This window comes from Chrysemys picta, chromosome 4 (genome assembly GCF_011386835.1).
Source record: "Chrysemys picta bellii isolate R12L10 chromosome 4, ASM1138683v2, whole genome shotgun sequence".
NCBI classification, from domain to species: domain Eukaryota; kingdom Metazoa; phylum Chordata; order Testudines; family Emydidae; genus Chrysemys; species Chrysemys picta.
Window position 1 is genome coordinate 35,774,670 of NC_088794.1, and position 17,172 is coordinate 35,791,841.

The 17,172-nt window shown below is 42.0% G+C and overlaps 1 protein-coding gene across 1 annotated transcript in view; it reads left to right on the forward strand.

The window, feature by feature from the left end:
• The first annotated feature begins 200 nt into the window (after positions 1 to 200).
• Positions 201 to 17,172, forward strand: part of LOC101937878 (mucin-2-like) — a 66,934-nt gene continuing 49,962 nt past the window's right edge. The window contains exons 1-2 of the mRNA XM_065594053.1: positions 201 to 353; positions 1,769 to 1,938. Coding sequence (XP_065450125.1) covers positions 201 to 353; positions 1,769 to 1,938 — 323 coding nt within the window. The remainder of the gene's footprint in view (positions 354 to 1,768; positions 1,939 to 17,172) is intronic.

Genomic DNA, 17,172 nt, shown 5'->3' on the forward strand with positions numbered 1-17,172 from the left:
AAAAACGTACCTTTGACCAATCCTCCCAGGAATTTTGGGTTATATTCTTACCCCAGCGGGCCTTAAGATGAACTCCCCAGAAAGTAAATGCCATCCGCAGCTGGGTAGTGCCCAGGCCCCCCTGGGAGTTACAGCACTTCCTGTGCTTTATGAATTTTTACTGACAATTCATTCCGGGCTTTGCAGGGCAAATAGCGCCCATGACTAACCTTCTCTGCAAGGCTATCAAATATGTTTGGATGCCTGAAGCTCACCATGTCTTCAAACAGCTCAAGGATGCTTTCACCTCCACTCCTGTTCTAGCATATCCAGACCCTGCCCAAGCAGTCATAGTGGAAGACAATGTAGCCAATGTAACCATTGGAGCCATACTCTCCCAGAGGCATGGGCCACAGCAATTGCTGCACCCCTGCACATACTCCAGAAAACTCACCCCTGCCAAATGGAATTATGAAATATTATATAAAGAATTACCCACCATTAAATCCACCTTTGATGACTGGCATCATCATAGAATCATAGACTATCAGGGCTGGAAGGGACCTCAGAAGGTCATCAAGTCCAATCCCCTGCTCAAAGCAGGACCAATCCCCAGACAGATTTTTACCTCAGATCCCTAAATGGCCCCCTCAAGGATTGGGCTCACAACCCTGAGTTTAGCAAGCCAATGCTCAAACCACTGAGCTATCCCTCCCCCCAATACCCAGGATCACATATGTTGATGGGCAGATATACATTCCACTGGGCAGTCCCTGCTAGAACTGCTTCATCTCTCCCACAACATCTTCGTAGGCCACCTTAAGTCTTTCTGCACTACTTTCTGATTCTTCTGGTGGCCTCATATGTGAACCAAAGCCCAGAGCTTCATTGACTCTGTGACCTGTGTGTGTGCACCAAAACGCTTCGTGCTAAGACCCTTGGCACCCTGGTGCCCTGGGTATCCCATGTAGACCCTGGGAATCTGTCACACTGGATTTCACAGTGGAACTCCCCATCTCTGACAGCCACACAGTGGTCTTGACCATTGTAGACCAAATGACCAAAATGGTGCATTTCATCCCCTGTCACTGCCTACCATCTGCTGAAACAATGGCTCATTTCCGGATGGTGCACGTTATCCATTTTCATGGACTTCTGACCATATCACTTTGGACCAAAGCCTGCAGTTTGTCTCATACTTTTGGAATGATATTCTCCAGTTACTGAACATTCGCAATTTTCCCTTCTCTGGTACCACAGCCAGCCAGATGGGAAGACAGAGAGGATAAATCAGTACTAGAGCAATAAGCCACTAGCGAACACTTTTTTTAAATATCTACGGCTAGCAGACCCAAAACACTATCAGCTACTGAAGCTGCAATGCTCTAATTTAGATGTATGCTACAAGAAAGGGACTGAGATGTACATATCTGACTTCTTATCCAAAGCGACCTTGCAGCATGAAAATATGGCAACTGAAGAAGAATTTGAAATCCTCAGAAGACACAGAAAGACCTAGAAAGCATCAACTAAATTAGTTATATATCAGTTTCATGGCAGGAGCTAGAAAGAATCCAAGAACAAACTATATATGATACAGATATACAAGTGCTCATGTCCAACATTGTATCAGGATGGCCAGACAAAAGGGATGAATCCCCGACGGCCTACCAGGAACACAGGAACTACCAAGATGAGATGAGCTTACAAGATAATGTTGTATATAAAGCAGCCAAATCAGAATACTCAGGTGATTGAGAACAGAAACTCTATGTTGTGTGGTTTGCAGAATGGCTCCAAACGACCTCATTACTGCAGACTACTATTCAAACTTCTAGGAACTAGACAACCTGTCAGAAACTACCGCAGTGACTATCATAGACCAACCAATAAAGTATTTCAACAGCCACTGTATCACAAACTGTTTAACTTCAGAAAACAGACCCCAGATGACCTGCGGTGAGTTTGTGCAATTTAGATGGCAATGGAAATTCAGTCATAGCCCGTCATCACCATATAACAGTGAGTAAGGGTATCTAGCCTATAAGATATCATTCATTTTATATATATATATATAATTTATATATATATATATATAGTTGAATATTTGGTGGATTTATATATATATATATAATTTATATATATATATATAGTTGAATATTTGGTGGATACAGTTCTTGTGAATACTGGATATATCAACAGAAATCAGAATCTGTTACCAAATGATCTCCAAACAGAAAAAAAGGCTACATTTGTTGGATAATTTCTTTACAATGAATAATGTTATCAGCTCTACTATCATGCATTACCAGTAAATGTGTCAGTATTATGTATGAATGTTTCATTATGGTTTATGTCAATAGTTTTACTTTACATAAGGGTGTATATTTGTTTGTGATTTACGGTTTTAATCACCATGAGAAAGTATTCAAGGGTGGACCATGAATTGCTCATCTCTGTATGCTTGGGACACTTTATTCAGTGCAAACAAAGTTGGAGAGTCCAGGCAATTCTTGGGCTAATCATAGTTAACTTCCCTAATGAAAAACCTCAGAAGAGACCTTTTGACTTCTTTGTGTGGATTTGCCGACCATAACACGACAATTTCTAATTTTCTCTGTACAAAAGGATTGCATGTTTTTCAAAAAGCAATGTAAGAAGCAGCAGCTGGTTTGTGGCTGTCAGTAAGACTGGGGAGCCAATAATTTTCACAGCATTTGGGCAGCAACTCCCCTCTTCTCCCTCCAAGATCAAATACACTGGAAAGTTCACTAAGAACCGACCATACACTGAGGATAAGAAAAAATCATAACTTTGGTGTGGTTTGATTTTGCAAAAATTAAATGACTGGTTTGGGTGTTGCTAATTCAACTGGATTGAACTCAGGTACCATTTGAAATCAATTCCCTTAAGCATCTGCAAGTTCAGAAAAATAAAAGATGGTCACAACTGGAGTTGGTTTTGATTTTCTTAAACCTAAACTAAGGATTGGTTTGAATCCAAGACTCATTTATTCAAATTTTCACATTTGAGAGGGCTTGATATTAATGGGTCCTTATCCATTATATTTACATATGATGGTATGAGTGAAGTCTTGACCATTGTAGACCAACTGACTAAAATAGTGCATTTCATCCTCTGTGACTGCCTACCTTCTGCTGAAACAATGGCTCACTTCCTGATGGTGCACGTTATCCATTTTCATGGGCTTCTGAACCATATCACTTTGGACCAAAGCCTGCAGGTTGTCTCATTCTTTTGGCATGATATTCTCCAGTTATTGGACATCCGCACTTTTCCCTTCTCTGCGTATCACAGCCAGCCAGATGGGTAGACAGAGAGCGTAAATCAGTACTAGAGCAATATCTAAGGTGTTTTGTCAGCTACCATCAAGATATATGGTTCTCCCTCCTGCTTTATGCCGAGTTCTCATACAACTACACTGACCATGTCTCCACGTGGAAGAGGTCCTTTTTTGCAAATTACAAGTTCCACCCTCACTTCCACCTAGCCTTGCCAGCAGCTTCCCCTAACCTAGTGACCGTCAACTGGATCCAACGAATTCCTCATCTCCAGGAGGACCTTAAGAGCCACTTTGAAGACACAAAAACGGACTACAAGCAGTATTCAGACTGTCAATGCCAAGAAAGCCCATCTCTGATAGTGGGCCAAAAGGTTTAGTTTGCAGCAAAATGCCTCCATACAAACAGGTCATCCCACAAGCTAGGGCACCAGTTCCTCAGACCATTCCAGATTTGTCAGCAAATCAACCCTGTCACCTTCAAATTGCAGCTCCCGCCATCCCTTAAGATACATCCTGTTTTCCATGCATCTCTCTTGAAACCTTATATGGAGAACCCCTTTCCCAACAGCTACCCCCGCCATCCAGGCCCAAGTGCATGAGAAATATATAGTCTGTGCTATCCTCAATCCTAAACTGCAGAGGGGGAAGACAGTACTAACTCTTTGATTTTCAGGGCTGTGGGCCTAAAGCACACTCCTGGGAACCAGCTGCCCACATCCATGCCCCTGACCTGGTAAAAAGAGTTCCATCAAGACACACCAGGTCTGGCAGCAACTCAGAGGAAGGGCAATAACAAAAAGATCCTTGGGAAGGGAACCCAAGTGTGTGGAGCCCAGGAGAGCTGACATTCCCATATTGCCACCAGGAGGCTATGCAGAGCCACATCCAAGGAACACTGTAGCGATTAGGTGCTGCAGGAAGTACTGCCCAAAGGGCCCAGAATGACAGCACCCTGTGGCCTTCTGATTGGCCCATGTTCACTATTTAACACTGGAGGGTACTCCAGGAAGTAGTCTGGGCAACCACACACACTTCTGGCCTGATGTGACTCCAGACCTCACCTTACTTTCTGATCTCCAGTCTCATATCAATGCAACCAGGAAGATGTACTAACAGGACTTTCAGGGGTTAGCATCATAGCTGAGACTATTCTAGTGTATGAATGCAGAGAGAGCAAGGTGAAAGCTGTGGCAGATCACAACCACAACCTCATCTGTGTGCTAAAAAGAGCCATGGAAATAAATCTAAAACTGAATAAAAACAAAACAAAATGAAATTACAATTGACTGCAATCTCCTACATGAGACACTCGCTGAGCTCCCAAGGGCTACAGCCTGACCACCAAAAGATAAAAGCAATACTGCAGTTGTGCACACCTGAAGATATTAAATCAGTTCAGAAACTAGATTTGTAAACTATCTGACAAAAATTCTTCCAAGCATCTTTCTACTGACCCCTGAGGTGACTAAAGGACAGAGGTGCAGTATGTACATGGCTTCCTCAACATGATGTAGCTATCATACATATCAAAGATCTGTGATTAATTATTTCATCATAAAATACTGCAATGCCAATGAAGAGGCAACTATGTAGTGGGAAGCCAGTGAGATGGGACCTGGGGCATCACTCGAACAAAAGGGACAGCAGGTAGCTTTCACGTCAAGGCCATTATCACTAACAGAATAAAGATATGTTCAAATTGAAATTGAATTTCTTGTAATTGTGCTCACTTGTGAAAAATTCAACCAGTATGCAGAAGCACTGGAAAACTTTTGAGTATAATGTAGCCATAAGCCACTAGCGAACACTTTTTTTTAAAATCCACGGCTAGCAGACCCAAAACACTATCAAGCTACTGAAGCTGCAATGCTCTAATTTAGATGTATGCTACAAAAAAGGGACTGAGATGTACATATCTGACTTCTTATCCAAAGCGACCTTGCAGCATGAAAATATGGCAACTGAAGAAGAATTTGAAATCCTCAGAAGACACAGAAAGACCTAGAAAGCATCAACTAAGTTAGTTATATACCAGTTTCATGGCCTGAGCTAGTAAGAATCCAAGAACAAACTATATATGACACAGATGTACAAGTGCTCATGTCCAGCATTGTATCAGGATGGCCAGACACAAGGGATGAATCCCCACTGGCCTCCCAGGAACACAGGAACTATCAAGATGAGATGAGTTTACAAGATAATGTCATATATAAAGCAGTCAAATCATAATACTCAGGTGATTGAGAACAGAAACTCTCTATGTTGTGTGGTTTGCAGAATGGCTCCAACCTACCTGTCAGAAACTACCGCAGTGACTATCATAGACAAACAATTAGTATTTGGTGGATACAGTTCTTGTGAATACTGGATATAGCAACAAAAATCAGAATCTGTTATCAAATGATCTCCAAACAAAAAAAAGGGCTACATTTGCTGGATAATTTCTTACAATGAATAATTGTATCAGCTTTACTGTCATATATTAGCAGTGAATGTATCATTGTCAAGTATAAATGTTTCATTATGCTTTATGTCAATAGTTTTATTTTAAATAAGGGTGTATATTTGTTTGTGATTTATAGTTTTAATCACCATGAGGAAGTATTCAACGGTGGATCATGACTTGCTCATTTCTGTTTACTTGGGACACCTTATTCAGTGCAAACAAAGTTGGAGAGTCCAGGCAATTCTTGGGCTAATAGTAGTTAACTTTCCTAATGAAAAACCTAAGAAAAGACCTTTTGACTTCTTTGTGTGGATTTGCCAGCCATAGCACGACAATTTCTAATTTTCTCTGTACAAAAGGATTGCATGTTTTTCAAAAAGCAATGTAAGAAGCAGCAGCTGGTTTGTGGCTGGCAGTAAGACCTGGGAGCCAAATGATTGTCACAGTATTTGGGCAGCAACTCCCCTCTTCTCCCTCCAAGATCAAATACACTTCAAAATTTACTACAACCCACCACACACTGAGGATAAGAAAGAATCATAACTTTGGTGTGGTTTGATTTTGCAAAATTTAAATGACTCATTTGGGTGTTGCTAATTCAACTTAATTGAACACAGGTACCATTTGAAATCAATTCCCGTAATCATCTGCAAGTTCGGAAAAATAAAAGATGGTCACAACTGGAGCTGGTTTTGATTTTGTGAAACCTAAACTAAGACTAAGGATTGGTTTGAATCCAAGCCCCATTTATTCTAATTTTTACATTTGAGAGGGCTTACATTAATGGGTCTTTATCCATTATATTTAGATATGATTGTCTGAGTGAAGTAGTTATGATATACATGGTTTTAAAGGTGATATAAACACCTTAGGTGACTTTTGTATTAAGTTAGTATAATCGATGTCTTTTATCTTGTACGTTTTCAACATAAAGAGAAAAAAATACAGTTGAATCAAGTAGGAGAGAGTATGCCAGGCACTGGAACTACTGATCAGATAACAACAGATGATGTTATATTTACTGTTATACAAGCCAATGTTAATGACCAATATCTACTATTGTAGGTTTTAGAGGTTAAGTTTAGATTTAAAGAGTCAAAAAAATCTGGACTCAGTTCCATTGCCTTCAACGGACCCAGGCTAATTTACACCTACCAGTGACCTGGTCCAAACTAATTGTACGTTATTTTGACAATGAGAGCCTCACTCTTAAGGCTTTAGGTTTCTTGAAATATTAAAATGAGAAAAATGGAAAGTACAAGAAAGAAAAAGGAAAAGGTATCATCACCCGCATGAACAAGTAACATTCCCTTGCGCAAACCACATATTTCAGTTTCACTGCCGGCGGTAATACTGGAAAGCAGCCCCTGAGAGAGGGATTCAGATTGAGTACCTCTTAATTATAAGCAAGATAAGGTCTTGTAAAAACACAAAGTAAACTTGTGTTACTAAAACACTTTCAACCTTGTTTTCAGTGTTTTTTCCTTGGTAATTTATTATACCATATCTATCTAGACTCCATATGGCCCTCCTCCCCATAGTATCTGAGCATCTTTGAGCATCTAAGATAACACTGCTCTACAGCCAAAATGCTTCTGAAATAAATGTAGTCAAACTTTACTAATTCTGGGTCACTGAGAACGAAAATGATGCTTAAAATTGTTGATTGGCTCTAGTTTTCAAGATATGCTATTGGGTCAGTATATACGACCCTGGACTTGGGAATGGCGGAGAATAAGTGAGTTATAAAGGGAAGGGATCTCAATTTAAACCAGGAATGACTAAAATACATCTTTGACTGGATCTATGAATAAATCTATGACTGGGTTTGGACAGTACTTGCTTTTTAGGCAAAACAATGAATGATGCAATCTGAAGCTGGTATTGCATCATATCTGATATGAATTGCATCATGTTATTCCTAGAAGTCATGGATGATGCAATCATAACGAAGCTTACATCACTCTGCTGAACAAATTGCCCTATATCAGCTCTAGAAATCATACAGTGTCGTGCTCTCTTATTTGTCAGTGTTTGATTTTACAAAGGGACACATTTCTGTTTAGCCAAAGTGAGCAGAGATGGCTCGTATTTGTGTGAACAGTGCAGATAACTTCTGCTATGTTTGTGGTGAAGTGACTTTTGCATCACAAAAGCGCAGTATAACCACTATGGTTAAGAAAGCCTATCACCTTTATTTTGGCTGCAAAATTGGAGATGAGGACAGGAGGTGGGCCCCACACATACGCTGCAACACTTGTGCAACAAATCTTCGCCAGTAGTTAAACAGGAAAAGGAAATCTATGCCTTTTGCAGTGCCAATGATTTGGAGAGAGCCAACAGATCATACCAGTAATTGTTACTTCTGCATGGTGCCTCCAGTTGGGAAAGGTGTGTCAAAGAAGAAAAAGTGGACTGTGCATTATCCAAACATTCCATCAGCTATACGCCCAGTACCCCACGGAGAAGGACTGCCGGTTCCTGATGCACCAGAATCATTCTCACTTGAGTCAGACGAGGAAGAGGAAGAGGATGAAACTTCTGGTCCTGAACCATCTATGTCACAGGACCCACATTTTCTCCCATCCTCCTCCTCTGAACCACACCTCATAACACAAGGTGAACTGAATGACCTTGTCAGGGATTTGGAACTACCCAAGAGTAAGGCAGAGCTGTTGGGCTCCAGACTACAGCAGTGGAATCTCCTGGCAGGTGATGTTAGGGTGTCCATGTTCCGTGACCATCAAAAGGATCTTGTCCCATTCTTCTTCATGGAAGGTGATCTTATAGCCTGCAACAACATCGATGGTGTGATGGCAGCCCTCAACATCGTTCACGACCCAGATGAGTGGAGACTGTTCATTGATTCATCGAAGACGATTCTTAAAGCTGTTTTACTGCATAATGGTAATGTTTTGCCATCAATTCCAGTTGGTCATGCAGTCCATATGAAGGAAACCTATGACAACATTAAACAACTTTTGAGGTGCATAAACTATGACCAACATCAGTGGCAGCTTTGTGGCGATTTGAAGGTTGTTGCTCTCTTGCTTGGTCTGCAGACTGGATACACAAAGTACTGCTGTTTTCTCTGCGAATGGGATAGTCGTGCAAGAGATTCCCACTACATCAACAAAGACTGGCCACTCCAACAGTCATTGGAGCCTGGGAGGAAAAGTGTTCAGCATCCACCACTTGTTGAATCAAGGAAGATTTTGATACCACCCTTACACATCAAGCTGGGTCTGATGAAGAACTTTGTCAAGGCCATTGACAAAACACAAGCAGCTTTCAAGTACCTCCGTGGAAAATTTCCATGGTTAAGTGAAGCTAAGATAAAGGAAGGTGTCTTTGTTGGTCCTCAGATTCGTGAACTTCTTCAAGATGATGCATTTGACCATGCACTTGCATGGCAAGGAAAAGACGGCATGGAAAGCCTTCCAGTTAGTGGCAATAAATTTTCTCGGAAACAACAAGGCAGACAACTACAGGCTGTTGGTGGAAAACCTCCTCAAGGCATACAAAAGCCTTGGCTGCAACATGTCACTAAAGATACATTTTTTGCACTCTCATCTAGATTTTTTTCCACCGAACTGCGTAGCAGTGAGCGACGAGCACGGCGAGCGATTTCACTAGGACATTGCAACGATGGAGAAACGCTATCAGGGCAAATGGAGCCCATCAATGCTTGCAGACTATTGCTGGACAGTGACAAGAGATGCTCCATTTAATGAATACAAGAGACAAGCCAAGAAGCGCCGAGTAGACACTGAATAGGACTAAACTATGTACATAATAGTTTTTTGCCTTTTGTTTCATAATAAATTTTATTTATATAACCCTTTTGCTGATTTTTAAAGTGTTACATAAACAGGACAGGTGAAATATTATCATGTAAAGCAACCATAAACACATGAAAAGACCTAGGTTTACAATTTATGATTAAAACTCTACTATCTACACAATATACATAGACATAAAATGTAAAAACTTAAATATCTTAGAAACAGTAGCCAATCAGTTGTTTTAATTGTCATATTTGAATTCAGCACATCAAAATACATAATAAATAGCACATTTTATCTCTGAAGCAGACGACTCCTCAAAAATTGTAGACCAGTGTAATTTATTCTTTAACCTACAAATATCACTTTAACTAACTCTCCATTTGGCTGATAAACTTTTCTTTTGCTGCATACTCTTTAGTTGATTTGAGGCCATTACAATCAGTCAACTCTTACAGCGTGACAGTTTTTGCGTTTCACTTTCCATCAGATGGAGTGAACTAAAATTTTTCCAGACGCCTCAACCATGAGTAACAGGTTTCTGATTCCTCAGACAGAGGAGATTGGAAACAGAGGTCTATGCAACTGGGTAAGGTGGACATTGGAATTTCACTTGGATGTTGTTATTTTATTGGAGAGCAAAGATTTCTTGTTGAATCAGCCAAAGACACTTCATAACAGATGACATTTTGAGCTGACATTTACAAGTCAAAATACCTGATCACTTTATTTTTAATACATGTGCTCATGCAGAGACTAATGTGCAGCAATTTAGTGAAACCAAGCAATACAGCGCACCGTAAAAGAGCACATTAAAGAGGAATGTGCATTCCTGTAGCCACAAAGAGTAGTGAAAAGCCAGAGCTGAAGAGGAGGTGCTGAAAAGGAAAGAGGAGGGGAGGGATAGCTCAGTGGTTTGAGCATTGGCCTGCTAAACCCAAGGTTGTGAGCTCAGCCCTTGAGGGGCCACTTAGGGATCTGGGGCAAAATCAGTACTTGGTCCTGCTAGTGAAGGCAGGGGGCTGTACTCGATGACCTTTCAGGGTCCCTTCCAGCTCTAGGAGATAGGTATAGGAGCACATGATATTAATGTTCTGCCTAGCATCATCCCCAAATGACAAGCTGTGGTGAAAGGAAACCAGATCCAATCCTATTGGGGTACCTAGTATTGTTAACACCTTTCTCATCCATGTCCTTTCCCATCTGAGCATAGAGTGCACCCAGTGGGATTTTGGCTATCTCCTGCTCATTGAGGGAAGGGCTCTCTGTGTCCCCACCAGCCCTTCTCCACCCGCTAAGACAAGATCTGTGTCCAAGGGTTTAAAGTAATAGATGAATCCCACAGAAGACTATGGGCCTGATGCTGCTCTCATTTACACTGGTGTAAAACTGGTCTAAACGAGGGAATGGGCCCTTGTGACTGTTCTGTCTAGTGCTGACACGGTGAACCCTACAGCCAGCATTCTGCACTCTTTTAAACTTAGGTGTTGCCGTAGTTTTGCTCCCTTGCTAAGACATTGGGCCAGATTCTCCACTGGCCTGCATCTTGCACAGTCATTTACACCAAGCATCTGCTCACGTCTTTAGAGCACCTCACTTCTCAGCACATGTTTCACTTCTTCCCAAGGGAAGCAAGTTTTTTGCTATGTCAATGTTAAGAGCTTTTAGTGGCACTGAATGTCATGTCCTGAATAATAAGCATCTCAGCTACCCCAGTGACATCTTTGTTTGGGAATCACTGACTTCTGTGATCTTAATTAAAATCTTATGTTCATGAATATTGAAGGTATAGTTTCTTACTATTTCCTTATTCTTTGGCTCTTATCCCAACAGGGCATCAATGTCTGGAACCCTATGCTCCATGAAGCACTGGCAGAATCCATTTTGTTAGGATAATTTATTTTTTTTACATGCTATGATTTGAACACAAATTGTCTCCCAGGGTATAAAAATAGGGTTCCATGCTTAACTATGGGAAGTCGTGCTTGTGTTTCCTAGCATACACTGATCACTAGATTGGCCCCAAGAAGGAGTCCTGACTCCTGACCATGGTGTCACAAGAGACCAAAGAGGCATCAATTGATTTCAGCCTCAACTATAGGCCCGCTAGAGCCCCAGTTGGCATGTGCATTGAAGTGCATGGAGCTATGCTGATGTAGAACAACTGTTTCTGTGTGTGTCTGAGTAAATTGAAAATTCTGTTCTTGCACTGAAGTCAGTGGAGTTACTCCACATTTACACCATTGTGAGTAGAGTTTGGCTCTAAACATCCAATTGCAGAACAATAGTTCTGATTCTCTACAGCCATATACCTCATGTAGTAATTTAAAGCTATGCAAAGCATAGGCATCAACCCCATGGGTGCTCCGGGGCTGGAGCACCCATGGGGAAAAATTGGTGGGTGCTCTGCACCCACTGGCAGCTCCCCGCCCCATCCCCCACCCCAGCTCACCTCTGCCTCCGCTCCGCCTCTGCCTCCTCCCCTGAGCGCGTCGCCGCATCCTGCTTCTCCCCCCTCCCTTCCAGTGCTTGCACCATGAAACAGATGTTTTGCGTGGCAAGCGCTGTGAGGGAGGGGGAAGGAGGAGGAACGCGGCACGCTCAGGGAAGAGGCGGGGCCGGGGCGGGGATTTGGGGAGGGGTCCAATAGGGGCAGGGAGGGGGTGGAGTCGGGGTGGGGCCGGGGCCGGGGCGGGGGGAGCGCAAGCACCCACCGGTGCCAAGGAAAGTTGGCGCCTGTGATGCAAAGCAGCTGTAAAACACTGCCCCAGTTAGAATTTATACGTGGGTGGCAGATTTTACATCCACTTCACACTCCCTAGGCCTGATTCACCACTATGTCCTTCCACTTTTAGACAGGTGTAATTCCATTGAATTCAATGGAATGATAGCATCTTAAAACTAAAGTAATGTAGTGGTGCATCTGGTCCACTTTGTACCAGTACAAATCACTGCACAAGTGGAGAATCAGACCGTAGGGTATCAAACACAAGACTGGCCCTAGTAACCAATAATATCAGAAGTTGCATGGGGCACCTACAGGGAAGGGGGCAAACAGAAATGCCAACTCTGTCACTTCTGAGCACAGCGTAGAACACGATAGATTGACTAGAACTATATGTACAACAGTAGCAGGATGCCCAATTTGACATACTGTAGATATCTTGTTCAAATATCTAAACAAGCCTAAAGTATATTTATCTAAAACATTTAACTGGTTTGAGCCAACACAAAAACTACATGGCATTTGCCTTCTCCACATACAGATGTATTGACATTAATTACAGGTACTGGCACAGAGTAAATTAATGTCCTATGGGCAGGAAGTCCAGGTTTTTTTCTTTTCTTTATTCCATTTTCCAGGGCTTCTGAACCATGAAGATGTAAACAACTTATTACTGACTCTTCAGATATGATTTCATCAGACATCCTGGATGTCTCGATAGGGATCATATACCGTGCGTGGTATAATAGAAAGGCTAGCATGTTGACCTTATGACTAACACTTGCGCATTTGGCCACCATCTGGAATTCAGTCCAAAAATCTATTAGAATAAAGTTTGAAAGTGTTATTCAGTTTTGTTCATTTTAGTATAATAAAATATTCCATTAGGAACCTGTATTCTTAACATTACATGGGACTGTTGTTAAAAAACAGTTGTACTAACAGCACTTAATGGAATGTAAAAGGGAGCCGAGGTGCAATGCAGTAGCATGCAGAGTGTTATAATTGAAAGCATTATGATTAGGGAGAATGTGTTTCCATTTATAATTGCAAGCAGAGATTTTGAAAAAAGCCTAAGACAGGGTGGACAACCTGAACCTGAGAAGGAGCCAGAATTTATCAAAGTACATTGCCAAAGAGCCACAGTAACACATCAGCAGCCCCCCGTCAGCTTCCCACCCCCACCCCCAGTGTCTCCCACCCGCCAGCAGCACCGCTGATCAGCACCTAACCCTCCATCCCTGCGCCTCCCGCCCACCACAATCAGCTGTTTTGTGGTGTGCAGGAGGCTGGGGGGGGGAGAAGGAAGAGGAGCAAGGGCGCAGCAGACTCAGGGAAGGGGCAGGGGCCTTGGGGGAAGGAGTGGAGTGGGGCTGGGGCATGGGGCAAAGCCAGGCATTGAGCAGTGAGCACCCTGTAGCACATTGGAAAGTTGGCGCCTGTAGCTCCCGCCCCGGGCTTGGCGCCTATGCAAGGAGCCGCATATTAACCTCTGAAGAGCTGCATGTGGCTCCGGAGCCACAGGTTGCCCAACCCTGGCCTAAGAGAATTAGATGCCCATTTCCCACTGAAATTCAGCCCCTAACTTCCTTAGACTCCTTTGACTATCTCAGCTGTAAGAAATTATAGCTACTTAATATCCCAGTTGGTCAGGCAGAAGGGCTCCAGACTGGCCTGTGAGAGGTCACCAGTTTGAGTCCCACCAGACGTGCTGGAGATGATACTTTCCCATTCTCCTGGAAACTTCCTCTCTCCTACAATTTACCTGTCTTATCTCCACTTCCATATATCCTCATCTGCATGATTTTCCTCCAGCCACCTGCAAGCTAGACACACAGTTGTGACTTCTCCTCTCCCCCTACACACATCAGACATGTGATCTTTCAGCTATCCCCCACACATACTCTCTCTTTCTTTGATGCAATAGTCCTCCCACCCCATCCCACACAATGAACACACAAACACAGGCATGCACATGGAAAGAGTGGATACATGCACATGGTGCTGACTCCTGACTCGGTCTGCCAGCTCCATTCTTACAAACTAGCAGGAGATTGAAAATGATAAGAATCAAGCTCTAATATGCTCTCAGAGCAGGAATATCATCAAATACACTCCTCTGTGGGCTCAGAAAAACAGAGCAAACAGATACTACAGATAACTGTTGCAATGTTTATGTTATACCTGACAGGTGTATAACCATATTGGTGATCCTGACCAACACAATGTACTGGACTGCATGTTGGCTTTTGCCCAGTTCATCAGGGTTTTAAAGAATGCCAAAGCCCTAAATTTGAAGATCGATGGGTTTTTTTCCCTAAATAAAAGGAGTAAATTTTAAAATGGAAGATTTAAAAGGCACAAAGCAAGAGTCCAGAAATGTTGACATTGTCTCTTTAAATATAAATTAATTCACATTTTTAAAATGATAAATTATTAATATTGGAGGTAACAATTGTGGAAAGGATTTGCAGGTCCATATCTGTGATCAGTACATTAACAGGTCTTGACAGATTTCTATTAACACAGAACATACACATACAGGGCCACAGTCAACACTCTGTAACACCACTTTTAGCTGTTGTAATTCCAATGATGTGAATGGAGTTAAGCTGGAGCAAAATTGGAGTAACACATTTGAGATTGAATCCCGCAAACATGATCACCCTGATTCTCCTTTCCCTTAAACTGGTGTTAGGTTGCTTGAGTTCAGTGGAATTACTTCCGATTCAGACTGGAGCACGTGAGAGCAGATTCAGACCCATAACTGACAATGGGATGACTCAGCAGTGTATGGATGTGATTCTAGTTCAGCAGACTGCCAAAGTAAAAATGTAGGGTCCAGATTTTCACAGTAACTCATCTCTGAATTTGGATCCAGCATCTAAAACAAAATGGAGGGAAATCTTGTGAAGACAATTAATTTCTCTGGTTTTCACCTCAACCCTCTCAGGATTCCCTCTTACCATTGTCATATGATGAGTTGAGAATCCACAGGCCCCCCAACAATCACGCAAGTGTTTCTGGGGTCTGAACTTCCAGTGGGTGGTGAGAGCAGTGTGGAGTGGACTGCAGTGTTTCTCACCACCCATGTCAATATGAAGGTCGGGTCAGGTTCCACCCTCAGTTAGACCCTTGTGAAATTACAGGGACAGTGGCCTGAATTTGCAGGACACAGAGAGGCAGCTGGGGAAGCGCCCAACTAATACCCCTCAATAGTCCACCCCATGGGCTTCCTCCCATAAGACAACAATTCTGAGTCGAGAATTAAGGTGGAAATGGGGCACTGGGAAAGAAGTGTTGGGCAGAACTGAAGGTATAACCTAGCAGGGACAGAGCCTAATTTCTACTTGCAAACCTTGGCAGTAGAAATCAGCCTTCGATGGGCTCTGGAAGCCTGGAAGATAAACCCAGAGCCACACAACTGGAAAATCTGAAGTGTTTGGATCCAGAGTGCAGGGTTTGGACCAATCTTTAATATAATCAGGATATAAAGCATGGATAAAAACAGCTCAAATCTCCCCAGGAAGATGCATAATGCTTGTTGTCTATGCAGCATGGAGAAATTCTCACTGTATGTGCTCACATAGTACCTGTCCTTTAGGGCTACAGGTCGCTTCGTATCACAAAAAGAATATCCACATCATGAGGCACCAAATTGTTTCTAAAGCAAGGAGGGTCCCCCATGCTGAAATGTTGCATCCTCTTGAGGACTAAGGAAGAACTGGTTTTCACCAGAGAGGAAACTGGTATCATTTACAGAAACTAGAAACATATAAGGTGACCTGCCTGTCATTCAAAAAACCACCAAGTGACTCAAAAGATCTTTGACTATTTTTTCAGGATCTGCTGTTAATGGGACAGGAATTGTTCTACTGTCATTCATGTTATGTTCCTTTATTAGCCAGAACCTTTAGAAAAATAATACTCCTCCCAAAATACAAACAAGCTTGGTCAGTCCCTGAGAAAAAAAGAGCATCCTCTGTTTATCCCCCAAACCTCACCTTCTCAGTCCCTGTGAAACAATCTGGGAGCAAAGCCAAAGTTTCCTGCTATATAAGACCCAGACAGTGCAGGTGAACTATTTCTCCTGACCAACATCTGACTCAGTATCCTTGTGCCAAACTCCACTCAGGATGGGGTTTGGTCAGGGGATACGGGTGTCCGTATGGGCCTTTATGTTAGGTGTCTGCTGTGCCCAAAAACAAGGTAAGAACCCATTCATATTTCATTTTGCTCTGAGAAAAGAAAAGAAAAAGTCTAATTTAATTGGCTCTATATGGATATAGTTTAAACAGTTTTATTTCTTTTACTTTGCAAACCTTCTAGATGGTTGCATTTAAATGAGATTTCTTTGTGTCTTTTTATTTTTGTACCATTTCCATTAAATATTTAATGTTGTGTATTAACTGGACTGATTTAATTTCATCTTGCCTCAAGCCAGTACAATTAACAACATTTGGATGAAGATAGTTTTGAAGATCAAAACAAAATAATAACTATCCATCTCTTGAAATGTCGTGATTTCACTATCAGTTTAAAATGTTTTAAAACATTTTATTTTTGGTGAGTTTTCCACTAGGATTGTTGTTAAATCCTACATTTTTATGTAATCATAAATGTAAAAATTACCCTATACTTGATCAGACCCCCATGGTCCATCAATTCCAGTATCCTGTTAATCACACTCTCCAGTACCAGATGCTTCGGAGGAGGGTGCAAGAAACCCTGCAATAGACAGTCATGGGGTAACCTGCACCCAAAGAAAGTTTTCCTCCTCACTCACAATTGTTAGAGGTGGTCTCAAGCTCTGAAACATGAGGGTTTATGTCCTTTTCAAATTATTTATGTCTGTTAGTATCTGTTATTAATAACTCTAGTTATTCTTGTGATCCATATAAGCTCTTGGATTCAGCGATATTGTGGTAATGAG